This window comes from Manis javanica, chromosome 4 (assembly GCF_040802235.1).
Source record: "Manis javanica isolate MJ-LG chromosome 4, MJ_LKY, whole genome shotgun sequence".
NCBI classification, from domain to species: Eukaryota; Metazoa; Chordata; class Mammalia; order Pholidota; family Manidae; genus Manis; species Manis javanica.
The window spans coordinates 133,999,884-134,015,482 of NC_133159.1; the positions used below are offsets into that span (position 1 = coordinate 133,999,884).

The window sequence follows — 15,599 nt, forward strand, 5'->3', positions numbered from 1 at the left end:
TAAGAAATATTTCTGTCTGACTTTCTTAGCCAAAACCATCCCCCTAAGCCCTTGAGCAAGCCTGCTTTTGGAAAGAAGGGGAAAGGCTGTTTCACAATGTTAATGAGTTCCTCAGCTCATGTCTCCTGCTACCTGACACAAAGCCAGAGGAACCCAGGCAAATACCAAGGCAAACAATGCTTTTTCCTTCCCCACCCTACATCACTTGTTGGCCTGGCCCAGCCCAGCTCTACAGATATATGTGGACCTTAGTCTGACTGGGGCTTGTTTCCTAGGTTTAGCTCCAAAGTGGGTGGACTCTGGGAATCTTGATGCTGTTTTCCTATATATTTGCATAAGAACAAATAATTCTCAAGGAGTGACATCTTACAGCTTTTAGCCCACAGAAGCCTAGGTGAGGTAGCATCTCCTGACGATCATAGCATTTAATGTATTTCTCATTGGAGGTACTAGGTCTGAATTGCCACAGCTACTTGGGTAAATAACTTTTTTTTTTTTACATAGTTGAAAGGTCCAAAGGTTTATTTGTAGCTGTGTTCTCCACAAAACCCAGCACGGGGTCAAATATCATAGATGTTCAGTCTGTGCTTATACCACTGAGCCGTGGAGGGCAGGCATTCCAGAAAGTGCTCTATATGACATGGTCAGTCAGAAGGCTGACTGAGACCCAGACATTCTGAACGCCAGATCGTTGTGATATCACCACCTGCATGGTGAGAGCAGAATGGCTTGCTGGTTTATACTTCCCCATCAGTTGGACTGTAACACAGCAGGGAATGCTGTCAGGCCCTTCACAGGAAGGCAAGAAGGGGGAGAAAGGTAGAGGTGACATAACCATGGCCAAAAACATAACAGTCATGAAGCTGCCTTTCAGCTGCTCTTCTGAGAGGTGGTTGATCCCTTGCCAGACCAACAGCAAAAAGAGGCTACAATTGTTCCTATCCCACCTAGTCCCCAGACCTTATTACAGGAGGCTTTAAAAAAAAAAAACAGTTAAACTCCCAGAGCCCACAAGTGTCATCGTTCTTAAGCAGTTTATTCTCCTTCCCCTTGAGCCCTAGCACCAACTTTGCACTCTGAGGAATAGGCTAGCCTGAGATTGCCGTTTGTCATAAAAATAGAAATAGACGTGATGAATGTAATCTCCCTCTGTGCCATCTTATCCTTATTTATGCTGAGAGTGTCCTTTGGTCATCTTGTACTTCTCAAATGCCAGTCTCTTGGAGCTAAGACATCCCCTTCTTCCCTTCTAAACGCCTTCTGTATTCAGGTAACTTCTGCCCAACATGCCCAGCTGATGAGGGGACACTGGTGTCAGCTACCAGGATGTTGCCTCCATTCATCCTGTCTTAGCTTCCTCTGTTGTTCTGGACTTATTCTCCCACTCTGCGCTTTGTTGCTAACTAGAGGCAGACTGCTGGCAGGGCATGGCAGGAGTCTGGGCTGAGCTGGTACAGAGTGCTGCTGACTATAGTATGGGGTGGAGGGGAGCAGTTGGCAACTTTTCTTGGGATGGCTTACACATTCCCTCTCTACTTTCCACCCTCCTTCCTTTTGGTTCTTGGATGCTTGTTTTCTTGCAGAGGTTTAAGGCCTTATCAATAAGAAGAAGAATGAGAGTAGTGATCTGTTTGAATCCCATGGGTTGTTACCACTTCCTTACTGCCTGCCACAGTTGAGGTGGAAAGTTAGAGGGTGTCATTTAAGACCAGTGGGTATCTGGAAGGATGGCAGGAAAGCCACATAGAAGAATTGCTACACTGATGCTATTCATATGTTGTGACCTTCTGAGCAGCAGCCTGTTCCTTCTCACTCCGAGGGCTTTCTAAAGTGGTTTGGGGCTGGCTTTGTATACACCAATTGTGTTTTCTCCTGTGGTCAAGGCAGTTAGGAATAACTGTGGTTATATATCATTTCCTGGAGTAAAGACTTCATTTAGGCCCCATTGACAAGACTAGTGTCAATGAGGAGAGAGGCGAGAGGGCTCCCCCTTGGCTATTGAGGTTCACATGCAGGCAGGGCCTGAGATCAGACTTGTGGCTAATTATCCTTTTAATACTTAGAGATTCTGAGTGTTCTCTTATGTTACAGAGGGAATTAACAGATTAGCTGCTCCCAGAGTGAATGAACCTGGCCCCAGATTCCATCTCTTATGCCTCCTGGGTGTCTGCTTCTCTGAGGCTCAGACTGGACTGCTGCCTTCTGTTTGTCACTGAGTCCCTCTCAAGTCTGGATGAAGTGGCTGTCAGGGAGGGCCACTGACAAGGAGTAGGAGTAGGTACAGGCAGGGATTTGAGAGTGTATATGTAGCTCCTGCTGAAGCATAGCCCTGGCCGCCACCGAGGTGGTTCCTTTCACTGACCTGCAGCCAGAAGGAAGTCAGCCTGAGAGAGTGAGGCAGAGAAGTGCTATCACTGGGAGCCAGGTTTATATTTTAGCCCTAGGGAAAAATTTGTGAAAATAAAAGCTAACTCTGATTACATGCTTATTATGTGCCGTGCTTTGTTCTATATAAAATGAACTCATTCAGTGAAAATAGGTTACTTGTAAGTCAGGAGTAAGAAGAGGTAATGATAGAGCCAGAAGTTGGTAATTCAAGAAGATAAACTTTTTTTTTCAATTTATATATATATATATATATATTTTTTTTTTTTGAGAGGGCATCTCTCATATTTATTGATCAAATGGTTGTTAACAACAATAAAATTCTGTATAGGAGAGTCAATGCTCAATGCACAATCATTAATCCATCTCAAGCCTAATTCTCGTCAGTCTCCAATCTTCTGAAGCATAACGAACAAGTTCTTACAGGGTGAACAAATTCTTACATAGTGAATAAGTTCTTACATGGTGAACAGTACAAGGGCAGTCATCACAGAAACTTTTGGTTTTGATCACGCATTATGAACTATAAACAATCAGGTCAAATATGAATATTCATTTGATTTTTATACTTGATTTATATGTGGATCCCACATAAGAAGATAAACTTAAATTTGTATTTTTCTGATCTTAATTGCTGATTGTAGTCCTACTGTATATACATTAGAGAGAATGAGTTGATTAAATGTGATTTCTTGTTACTGTAACTTCACTTATAGTAGCCAGCTAAAAGCAGAGAGCCTGCAGCCCCAGCTCAGAGCACTCCCTTGGGGTAGATAACTGGTCCTGGGGAGGTGAGGTGATGCAGTACTTAGACACTTGATCCCTCTTATAACAGTGTTGAGTGCTTACCTATATGCCAGGCATCATGGCAAGTGCCACTGTGCTTTATTTCACTTAGCCTTACATGACCAAGGATGTGCACCTAGTAAGGTAGGGAAGAGTGGCCCTTGGCTCCTGGGGTCCTGATGGAGTTTCATTTGCTTTTCCTCAGACTGCTTCTTGGAGAAGTGTCGCTCTGTGATCCAGGAGCAAGCCACAGTCCTAGGCTTGGCCATGTTTTCGATCCTGGTGCGGCGCTGCACCCATTTACTTAAGGAGTCTGCCAAAGGTAAGCAGACAGGGTCCTGACGGGTGGGCTTTCCGGCTATGTGGGCCCTGTCCAGACAAGCTGAGGATGCCGCACTGCTTTCTCAGTGGCTTCTCCCTCTACTGTGCAGTTTTCCTCTTCCTAAGGTCCCCTCTTCCTTTTGCCCACTTAACTAGTCCCATCTCCTTTGGCAGTCTGATTACCTCTGTGGCCCTCTTGCCTCTTTGCAGAACTATTCTCTCCCTGTCTCCTTTAGTGGTTAGGAATTTCACTGTACCTGTTAAGCTGCTGCATGTTCCTATAACCTTAATAAATCAGTAAAATGAGTCTCCCCTTTTGTTCATGATTGACGTTCAATTTTCTCCCTCTATCGTACGTTCCTTTTGTCTGATACCTAGTGGGTGCTATAACCACTGTGGACCAGCCATCTGGGAGACTTACTGAACCAGAGTAGTTACTTTTTAGCTCCTGAATTGAGTTGTGTCCCCACATCCTTTAAGGCTGCCCATAGAATTCTAAGCCCAGTTGCTGAGCCGAGTAAAGTAGGGCTGAAGGTTGCACCTTTCTTCCAGCTACTGGATCAGTATTAGTGAGTAGTGAGGCTGCTCTGTTGTCCCTATCACACCAACTCTGTGAATGCCTCTAGCCTCTGGAGGTGCCTTTTTTTGATGGGAGAGTAGGGGTAACTTTTTATTTTAAAACAATTTCAAATTTATAGAAAAGTTGCACAAATGATACTTAGAACTCCTACATACCCTTCCTCCAGATTCCGCAGTTAACGTTACCACATTTACTTTAAGTTGTCTCTCCATACACACACATATACTTATGCTTATTATTATTTTTTCATCTGAACCCTTTGATTGTAAGTTGCAGACATGGTAGCCCTTTACTCCCAAATACTTGACTGTGTATTTCCTCTTAACAAGGACATTCTCTGACAGGACAGTACTATTATCAGAATCAGGAAGCCAACACTTGATATAGTACTATAATTGAATCTACAGATTCTGAGTTTGTACCAGTTGTCCTTAAAAAAAAGTGTTTTTCTGGACTAAGATCCACTCCAGGATCATACATTGAATTTAGATGTCATGTCTCTTTAGTGTCCTTCAGTCTGGATTGGTTTCTCAGTCTTTCTTTGTCCTTCATGACCTTGACATTTTTGAAGTATAAGGCCACATATTTTGTAGAACGTACTGCTATTTGGGTCCTCATGATCCAGTTCAGGTCATGCAGTTTTGGCAGGGACTCTGGTGCCATCTTAGTACTGTGCTGAAGGAGTACTAAATGGGGTCACGCGCGGAGGCTCAAGGCTCCAGGCCAGAGTAGCACCTTCAGCCAGGCCACAGGTAGAACAGAAACAGCTTCTACAGGGGCAGACGAGTGCACTGGTTCTCTCTTTGTCCTGCTTTTCAGAATCCTCTTAGGTGCTGGCACTTGTGCTTCACCTCTGGGCCCAGCTTTCCTGTGGACTTGGTCTCCCTCCCCTAAGAATTTGCTGCCATCCCAGCGCCCCAGGCCTTACTCGGGGGCCACAGCAGACATAGGCCCAGCTCTCACCCTTTGCCTCTGCAGCTCAGCTGTCCTCCCCTGAGGACGAGGATGACCAAGATGACATCAAGGTGTCTGCCTTCGTCCCGGACCTGAAGGAACTGCTCCCCAGTGTGAAAGTCTGGTCAGACTGGATGCTTGGCCACCCAGATACCTGGAATCCTCCACCCACGTCCCTGGATCTGCCCTCACAGTGAGTCCACCTGCTCATTCCTTCAGCACTGCTGGCCTGGGCCCACCTGTGTTCCCATAGCTCCCTTCTTAGTCCTCTTTGTTTCCTCCCACCACCCCTCCATCTGCTTGTTTCTCTCTTCCCTCCTCATTTGAACTTCAGTTTTTCCCTCCCTGAACATCTTCTTTGACCCCTGATGTTGTAGGTTATCATTGCCCATTCCGTAGTCTGTTCCTCCTCATTTGTCATTTTCCTTTTCTCTCACTCCATAGCCTGCTGTATTTTAGTCTTTGTCCTTGCACCTGCTTGCCCATTCTCACTTCATATTGTTCATATTCACCACCTCTGCAGCTGCCTCTTGAGTCTGGGCATGTGTCAGCATGTGTGAGAGACTTGTGTCTTTCTCTCCCTTTTAGTTTATCTTTTATCTCCCTGTATCTTTCAGGCTATCTCTCACTGCTTCTTGTGCTGTCTTATGCACTCTGTCTCCTTGCCTTCCTCTCATGATATTGTAGTATGTGGGGAGGACGCGTATGCCGTGTTCTCTTCCATTCACTTCAATCTCTATCTCCTCAGCATTCCCCACCCCCATCTGTGTGTCTGTGTGTCAGTGTGGTATCTGTCAGAGCATCTGTTAGTTTGGGATGTGTTGGTCTGGCTGGTATTTGTGTCTGCCTGCATGTGTCTATGTAGATCTGTTCATGTGTTCTTATGACTTTTTTCTTTCTTTTTTAAAATTGTGGTAAGATATATATGTTTGCCATCTTAACCATTTTTAAGTATACACTTCAGTGGCATGTTACATTCACGTTGTACAACCATGTGTAGCTGTGTTTGTGTTCATATCTGTGTGTGGGTTGTAGCTCTCTGTGCTTCTTTGGGTCTGGTTGTCTGTGTGTGTCTGAGTGTATTTGTCTCGGGATTTATCTATCTAAGAGTCTTTTGGTGTGCCTGTCCACATCTGTCTGTGTATCTGTGTCCATGTATTCCTGTGTGCTGTGTCTGTATCTGCGTCTGTGTCTGTCTATCCTTCAGTGTGTAGGTCTCTTTGTGGGGGTTCATGTGTACCCCTGAGAGGACTGTTTGTGTGTGTGTGTGTCAGTGTGTCTGTGTGTCTCCAAGTCTCTGTGTCCACATGCATGTCTGTGTGTGTCTGATTCAGGGTCCATGTCAGTCCATGTCTGCTTTGGTCCTGTCTGTTTCTCTTTGTGTGAGTATCCTATGGGAAGGTGTGTCCATGTCCGTGTTTGTCTGTGACTGTGTCTGGTGTCAGTCTGGGTCTTTCTGTTGGGGTCCAGGGGTGGATTTCTCAGTATGTGGCTCTGCCTATATCCACCTGCCACTGCCTGTCTATGCCTGTGTTGCCCTGCCTGCCTCACCTGTTGCCTGCCTGACACAGCTTGTCCCGGCCTGTCTGCCTCTGTTTGCCTCTGCTGTTTGTGTGTGTCTTTATCGGGGCCATCAAGCTATGGCCAATGAGCTAAGAACAGTTTAGATTTTTAAATGGTTGGGAAGACATCAAATGAATAACATTTTAGGACTTGTGAAAATTGTATGTAAGTCAGATTTCAGTGTCCATAAAGTTATATTGGAACTGGCCATGCTTACTTGTTTACACTTGTCTATGACCGCTTTCATACTGCAGCAGTGGAACGCATGAGTTGCGATGGAAACCGTATGGTCTACGAAGCCTAAGATATTTGCTCTCTGACCCATTACAGAAAAAGTTTGCCAACTCCAGACCTATATCCATGTTCCCATGTCTCCCATTCTTCTCTGTTAGTGTCACTGTGTGCTTGTGCCTGCACAAACATGTCTTAATATATGTGCTTATCGGTGCCTGTCTCTGGTCAACTCCATTGACTCTCCATCTCTCGCTCTCCCTCTTCCTGTCTGTTCCTCTCTTGGATTCTCTTGTCTCTCTGTCTCTGCTTCTCTCTACTTCTCCTGTCCCTTTCCCTCTCTCTCCTCCCTTCCTCCCCATTCTCTTTTGTGGTCTCTGGCAGGTGTAGTACACTCGGAGCTCCTTCAGGCTTTATGTTAGGTGTATATACATGTGTTTGGGAACTAGCTCCCATACCCAACATTTCATCATTTTTCTCCAGTGCTCTTTTTTGGGATGGGGAATATTCTGGAGGATAGCGTATGGAGACCTAAGCTGCTGCCAATGGCAGTTTTAGAGAGTGGGTAGAGGTGTTTCTCTGGGCTGAGGCCATGTGAGTCTCCTGAACACATGGGTGACCCAGAGGGAAGGCTGCAACAGAGATTTCTGGATAGCCAGAAACTGATCTTTCTTTATGAACTGTATAGTCTCTTTCCCCCTTTCTTCCTATTTTTTCCTTATTTTTCACCCAAAAAAGCACCCCTGGATTACTAAGCCCTTTATCTGCATCCTCTCTCCCCAGCCCCAGCCCCCAGGTTGAGCTCTGTAACCATGTGGGTGATGCTCACAGCATCAAATCATTCTCTGCAACCTTCATGTGAACCTTTGTAGATTTTCAAGTATACTCCAGGCTAAGGCCTGATGAGCCAGGGGTGAGCCCTAAGCTGAGCATCTAGGGCCACACAAAGGATTGGACTGATGTGCTGGCTAGAGGGCAGCTGTTTCCCAGCAGTGTTCCCCAAAGAGTTAACATGTACTGCCTCAAATTTTTCAGGCCTTTAATCTATAATGCTAACTAGGCAGTTTGTAGTTTTGGAAAGAAACTGTGGCAAGGAAGGACTCAGCTCTCCAAATATCTGACGCCACTGCTTCTCGGCATATGCAGGGGTCACAGAGTGTTCCTCCCTTCTTCTCAGCAGGTATGGAGGCAGACCATCTGTCCCTGAAGCTTGGGCCTTCCCTGGGTCACCTCACAACCACAAGTCCCTTAGATACTGTCCACCCAGCCCATTTACTCATATCCTGACCATCAGTCCTGTTAACTCTCCTGTGAGCCATCTCCTTTCATCCCTCTTTCCTCTCTCACTCTCTTTGGCTTTTGTTTAGCTGAGGAGATGGAAAGCTCACATAGGAAGTGCTGGGCCTCATTTGCTTGAGGTGCTGAGTCTGTTTTCTCTTTGGATGCTGGAGCAAATGGCCTGTTGCCGGCTTATACAAGCTGCTGCCCATCTTTGGGCAAGGGCTCAATCTGCAGCTGGGCACGTGGTCCCAGCTACAGCCATCCCCAGCTGCACTTCACTTCCAAGGCTCAGAGAGACATAGAGGGTTGGGAACTTGAATCAGATTTGATTGTTCTTTTCAGACTCTTCTTCACAAGGAGACCAAGTCTGACCAAATAATATATAAAGGCTGGTCACCTAGTAAACAAGTCCCTGTAGCTGTGGGCACCACTACTCTCTGATGAATACAATCTAGGCTAGAGAAGTCAGTGTGGTAGAGAAGGGAGTTAGTCCTCTTCTGCTCTGTCTCTCTCTGCCATCAGGATCAGCAGCTGATTATCTCTAGAATGCAAGTTTAAGCATAAAGGAGGGACTTTGCTGTGTCAGGGCCTGACCACAAGGCATGGTGGTTTAAAAGGGCTGGTGCCACTGTTGGACAGAGCAAATGGCCTGACCACTACTGAGGGTAGTCCCACCTCATAGCCTGCTGATCCAAGTACTGGAAAAGTGGAATCAGAATTCACCTTCCTCCTTTCTAGTTTCTCACATAGCTGCCTAACACTCACTGAGTAAATACTGTGGTTAAGAGGTAAGGTATGGTGGTTCTGTGGGTTTCTAAGTTCCGTTTTATGCTCACTGATCTTCCATGCTGCAGAGCTTTTTCTTTTAAGGCCATAGGGAATAACATGTTCCAGATAGTTCTATAGATGTCAGAACAGTAATCCCTCTGATACTCCTAAGGTCCTTGTGCTGCTCTTCATTTTGGAGGGTTTAGGAGTGCTCTCAAGAGAGTAGGAAGGAATTGGCTTCCACTTGACGCCTCTCCTTTGCATGTTTTCATTGGTCTTTGCCTACGGTTATTCTCTGCAAAGACAAATTCTTTATTGATCCCAAGATAGCCTCCATTTCAGTTTGCCTCTCCTCCAGAAACCCCCATTCCCAAATAGTCTCCCTGACACATTTGGACCCTCATTTAACCTTGCTCCCTTCAGTTGTTCCCCATCTTTCCTTGTACAGTTAGAGAATTGTTCAGAAGCATCCTCCACTTTCCTGGGGGAGTTCCAAAGCTCATCTCTTTAGTTCTCCCGTCTCCCATATTCCTCTTCTTTCTGGTCAGATCTCCTTTTCTTAGGCATGTAGAGGCACTGATGATGATGACAGAACATTGTTGACTCTGCATGGTTATAACGACAGGCTTTCAGAGCCATGTGTGCCTTCCCACACAGTGGCACTTAACTTAGTGGGCTGGAGTCATGTGTGCTGGAGTCAGCATGTAAGTAGGTTGACTTTCCATTTGTACCCATTAGGAGTTGTGATAGGATGGCTTTGTATCTTAGGAGATTTTTGTACAGAGGATTATAGTAGGGTGTGGAAAGTTGCCTTGGGCCACTGTAAAAGATAGTGTAGAATGCTTTGGTCTATTTAGAACAGACCACAGTGTTTGGAGGGACCATCTACTTGCGGGTGGGGTGAGAAGTAGGGAGCTCAATTTCTGAACCAGGCCTCTTTTTAGAAGGGAAAGGCAGCTACTTTCTACTTTACCAAGTGAGCATGAGACAAGTTGTGAATGTCAGGTGATGGAGAGGAACCAAGCAACAGACTTCCATGCGCCTAAGCATAGTGACCCCTTGTGTCCCAGGACCTTTGGCAAGGCTAGGGCAGTGGGACAATCCACTTCATTTCATAGTCTCTGCTAAAGCCAAATCTTCTCTCATCTTGATCTCTAGTTCTCAGTAAGTGAAAGAGTCAGGGGACTTTGAGAACATCCAAACCTAGCCCAGCTGTGGCAGTTGGTTTATTGCTTTCAGCTGGTACTTGAACCCAGGTCCTGGTCTTGGAGGCTTTCCCAGGTTTAATCCCCAGAGCTTTCTCTGCAGCTGTATGACACTGCGCTGACCCCGAATGAGGATAGGAAAATAGAACCAGTGCCAAGCCAGAGTCTCTTTTTCATTTGGAGTCTGGCTGTCTGCCCATGACCAGGGTTACATAATGGGAAACATAGCTGGGGCTCTGGAGAGCCCACGTTTCACCAGGCTGCCCAGACCTTCGCATTCTGATGCTATATATCTTCCTAATTGTAGCTCGGATGCATTTATCACACTGTTGGATTGGAGTACTATAAAAAAAAACCTCCAGAAATTCCTAGACTTGCTGCTTTTCCATGGCTTGTCTTGTATAGTCTACAGAGCACACTGGGAAAGGCTTGTAGGGAGCCCTCTGAGGTGCTGTCACCCAGATAGACATAGGGATATGTAGGGAGTGTGCAGTAGGCTGATTTCCTTAGGGAACCTACATGTGCTGACCCTGTAAACAAGATAGAATTCTTGAGTTAAAAAAATGCTAGTTCACTCACCCTCATAGATCAACTTTGAAATAAGAATCCCAAGTCTAATCGGCACCCCTTCAAGGACGCTTAATACGTCTTCCCAAAAGGGCATTTTAGGAGGTCACTAAGTAATAGTCCATCAGCACTTCCCTGAAGGAAGTGGTGGTGACTGTGGGAAGCCCCTTTGCTACCCTGGCTCTCCACCCAGTCTCCCTGGCTCCGGGTTGGGGCGTCAGCACTATAGCCTGGCACCAGGGGGTTCCTCTTCCTCCAAGTGCTGAGTTTGGGGCACACGTGATCTCTCCCATAGCAGGAGCCTCTGTCCTCCCTACTCCTCCCACAGGACTTCTTGTGAGAGGAAGGGGTGTTGGCCTAAGGCCCCAGTCTGACCCCAGCAGGGTACAACAGCTGACCCCAGGGAGCATGCTTTCCAGCTCTGGGCTGAGGTTATTTGGGTCCAGTGTATGCTAAACTAAGTAAAGACGTGTTGGAGTGGTTACAGCTAGAAATTTTAGAGAGGCAGGAACCGTGAGAATCCGCACCAGGGAGGCCGCCAAAGGCTCCACTCATGCCGTGGAGATGTCGAGGTCTCTGGGGGCTGCTTTTTCCCAAACACACAGTGGTGATGGGTTTAACACACCATAGGGATGTGACAGAGGCTATGCATATGCATGTAGCTTGGGAAAATGCAATCAAATAAGGCACTGACCTACATAGAGGATGAGGGAGGCACAGTAAAGGTACTTGAGAAATCCTGCAATGAGGTTACTGTGACCTCTTATTGGTCATAAGGGTCCAGCTGCACTGCTTAGAACATGGAGAAGTTTATGTTCTTGAAGTAGTGTAGGATGACTGGGCTTCAGAATTTGATTTGCCCTGTTGGGCAGAATTAATTGAAGTTGGGCACTCTCCCAAGGGCCCAAGATGGCTTGTTTGTATAAACTAGAAAAGCAGAAGGGATCATCTTTTACTGAGTCTTATATTCTTTAGTGGTCACCTAATAAACAGCTGTTATTCTTGGACAGTAGTATCTTGCTGCCTATGCTTAACTCCTAGAACAATGATCTGTAACACCTGTCTCCTTTTTATATCATGGTGCCATCAGGAAAAAACACGTAGTTCCTTAATCTATGCAGGGAGAGCTGCATAGATTCCCCACCCCACTGCATCTCTGTCCCATCCCAGGGCCTGTTGAGGTATCAGAACCAGATCCTCATCCCACTGAAAACAGAGCTGGCATGACATCTTGTCTTTCCAAGGGGTTTGCTAAGCTATTTTAAGCCCAGGTACTAGGCTTTTGACTCCACCAGACTTGCTGGATTCAGTTCCATTTGTACTGTTAGCTACTTACCTTCTGCAAGTTTTCTCTGGTTAAATGGGAAGCCCTCCAGGGCTACAGTGGTTTTATGTTGGCCATTGAACCTCAAATGGAGTCATGGGCTGGAATATACGGTCATAGGCAAACGAGTTATAAAAAGAGAATAGTGCATATCCTAAGACTATTTCTCTTGTTATGACCTTTCTCCTTGTGTCCATGGGCTTGCCCTTTTTCAGCCTCCTTTTGCCTAGTTTCTGTGCCATCCTAGCTGTATTTCCAGAGCTCCTCACCCCAGGAACCCAAAGACCCAACTCATTTCCCATCTGTACTGCCACTCTGATCTTCCATAGCTCTGAAACACAATCAGGGCTTCTTCTCACTCAGCTCTTTCCGGGTTTGTTCTGCAGCTGTGGAGTTTGAATCTTAGTGTTTAAACAAGCTGGTATTACACAGGAAATGGCCACCTCCACAGGCCCCTGCAGGCTTGTAACATGGGGTCATTGTACTTGATATTAATCACCAGTCAGCCTGTTCCCCCAGTAAAAATATGAAGGGGTGTGTGAGGGCCCAGTTGTCTTTAGACTTGCCAGAAGGATGGCCTGAGTCCTGGTCAGACCTTCCCACTCCACTCTCCAAACTGTCTCCCTCTCTTGGTCCCATCCCAGATGGAACTTAGAGAAAAGATCCCACCTGGCCTCTTCCCTATAAAGCTGGCAGATCTGTCTTACATTCTGAGTTCTAGGAAGGAGATAGATTATTGTGCAATACCTTGCCTCACATATGTCATACCTTAATTTTTCAGAGCATGTTGTAATTGAGTAACATATGAGAAAACTCCAAAAGTGTAGGCACACAGAAACCCACCAATCTACCTAACATCAGGGCTTCTCAGTTCTTTGGACTGAAGCTGCTTTCTAGCACTATTTTTCAGAACTAACCCCATCCTGAAGGGTTAATCTGATTACCTAAGTCCATATCCCCCAAACAACCAGCCAAGAGTGTGTGTTGGTTCATTTCTGTGAAATGTGTTTCCCTGGTCACCTGGGCCTGCCTGGGCTGCATTGTATCGGCTAGCAGCTGCACTGCACTCAAACTGACAGCTACATTAAACCTTGGAATTCTGAGGCAATAAAAATTAAATTAACTCTTATTTTTTTCCTTTCCTTGTAGAGTAAGTAAATGTATGTCTGTGGGGAAGTGAGTGAGCCTTGGTCCTGAGTGCATACCTCTAACTAGCCACTGCTGGTCTGTCCCAAGCTAGGATCTGGTATTCAGACCCCCACTAGGGGTCTGCTTTCCTGGTGTGTGTTATGTGCTGTGGGATTGGGCCACTGGGTCACCCTGCAACTGCTGATCTCTGCTCACTAATCACATCACAGCTGTTGGAGAGGCTCCCTTCCACCATTTTGAGAGCCATAAACGGACTCATTGGATGCAGTTTCATATTCTCTGGCTGCTTTGGGTCTGCTTGGTGAAGAATGCACCCGAACTTTCGTTGGATTTTGTGGGCTCTGGGAGCTTTCCCCAAAATATATGAGTTGTGACCAGAACAAGCCAGAGGGACTTGCCACACCCACAGCACTACAGGGTCCACTTAGAACCAAAGGTGGTTTGAGAGTGTCTGAAAAACCACTTGGGGAATCATTTCCCAAGCATGTCTAGAAGATTGGGAGCTGTATAAAGCTCCTCAAAGCCACCAAAATTTAACTTTGGGTTCTTTAGCCCAGCCAACCTTGAATCCTTAGAATCTAAGGACTGCTGTGTGGTGAAGGTTGGAAGGCTCTCCTAGCTTGGATAAGGAACTAGAGCAGCAGAAAGCTAAGCTTTTCCCCTTCTACTCAGACAGGAAACCCTGTGTTCACCACGGGACTGACCTCTCTGCCTAGAGGCCTAGTTCGGGTAAGCCGAGGTGGTATTGCCCGGGTTCCAGGAATTACCTCATCCTTTTGCATATATCTTAACTTTCAAGTTCAGGCATCTCACCTAGTTTTTGGAAATACCTGATTCTTTTAATAATAATTTCCTGACACTCTCCTCTTCCCCACCCTTTGTGGAAAATCACTGCATTGCCCATGTGCCTAGGGAGTTGTGTTCATGTCTGTGGTGCTCAGTGAGAGAGAGAAGATAACTGATGATTTAATTTATGAAATATGAAGTGATCTTAAAAGGCAATCCCACTGAGATACCAGAAGAAAGCAGGTATTCAGAATCAAATGTTCAAATACAAGACCAGTCTGAGTGGATCAGGGCAGAAATGACCTTCCATTGAAGCATTTTGTATTTTCTTTTGTTTCTGCTCAGTCTGGCTTAGCTCTTGGGCCACTTTGTATTTCTGAGTTGGGAACTCAGGATACTTCCTATGTCTTTTGGCACCAGCTGCTGTCTTACAAATCAACACTGGAATAGGAACTCTCATCCATTTCATGTCTGCAGTGAGTCCTAGGGTTTTGGCACAAGGTGGGTGGTAATGGGCAAAAGGCAGATGTGGGCCGGGGTCCCTAGTGGTGGCTAGCAGTCTCTGGGAGGAGTCAGTTTTGGTTTATGCCTTAGGGGACAGGGGAGCATGGTAATGAGAACCACATGGTACCACATATTTCTTCGTCTTGGATCCAAGATGGTAGGGGTGGGAGGATGAGAGAGGGATGTAGGGCCTCCCACTGTGGCAGCCGTGGGTAATTTTCTGCCTCCTCTCCCTGGCTGGGCATGCTGCTACCCACACCTTCCCACCCCCAACTACGTCCTGAAGCAGCCTTGACCTGCGCAGCACCAACCAAGGCTCCCAAGCCAAGAATTCAGCTGGGAGACTTTTCACCTTCTTCCTTCTCACTGTTGTCTTTCCTGTTTATTTTCCAAATTGCTGCTCTGCAGTCGAGCAGTGCCTGTTGGCCAGAACTCACCAGCGCTGTGGGATCAGACTCAGGCAGTGGGCTCAAGTGGCCAGCAGGGCACTGGGGGAGGAAGTGGGGAGCTGGAAGAGCCTCTCTGTGCGTCTCCCATGGGCAGCACTAACCTCGGAGGCGGCCCTGAGCAGCCCTATCACATCCGGTGCTTGTCTCTGCAGCCGGGACCAGAGGATAAACTATCAGAGCTGTGGGGCAGTGCATCATTCCTCTTATTATTTTCTTCTCTGCAGATGGGGTCGTGGAAAGTTCAGTTCCTTTTAACCCTCGAAGTTCTGTTTATTCTACAGCTGGTAGCCTGAGTGCTGCATTTCCCATTACATCACAAAGGGGCTCAGGCAGATCTCTGCACAGAAACGTGTTGCAACTGTTTATTTTTTTCCATATTTAAACATTTCTGACAGCCAAACTTGGCTGAGCCAAAAGATGGAGCTTTGTGAATGAGTCTGGTTGTTGGTGTCTGTGCAAAGAGACTTTAGAAAACTCTTGTCCCTCTGGTGATTCTTCCCAAACATATTCTTTTTCCTGGGCAAAGCCTCTGAAGCAAGTTACTTCTGCAGTACACGTGTGTTGATTATGTGCCGTTGTGTGATTAATGGGGCTATGTTCCGCCTGGTTCCCAGGACGCTCTTGAAAACAAGATGTTTCATTTCATTGCCTTTTCCTAGTGCAGTGATTACAGTAAATAAACCAGTGCAGGCTCCTTCCACCTGGAATCAGTCAGGGAGTCCCCACACTTCTACTCCACTTTCTCC

General features: G+C 46.4%; 1 protein-coding gene across 8 annotated transcripts in view; it reads left to right on the plus strand.

Annotated features, from left to right (window-relative positions):
* The window catches only part of SMG6 (SMG6 nonsense mediated mRNA decay factor), a 244,338-nt gene that overhangs the window by 121,102 nt on the left and 107,637 nt on the right, over positions 1-15,599 (plus strand). For 7 of the 8 annotated variants that reach the window (XM_073235026.1, XM_073235028.1, XM_073235029.1 and 4 more), the window contains 2 exons: positions 3,377-3,493; positions 5,051-5,219. In XM_073235026.1, the coding sequence (XP_073091127.1) occupies positions 3,377-3,493; positions 5,051-5,219 (286 nt within the window). Of the gene's footprint in view, positions 1-3,376; positions 3,494-5,050; positions 5,220-15,599 lie in introns of those variants that run through there. The other variant, XM_073235032.1, reaches the window with a different exon arrangement.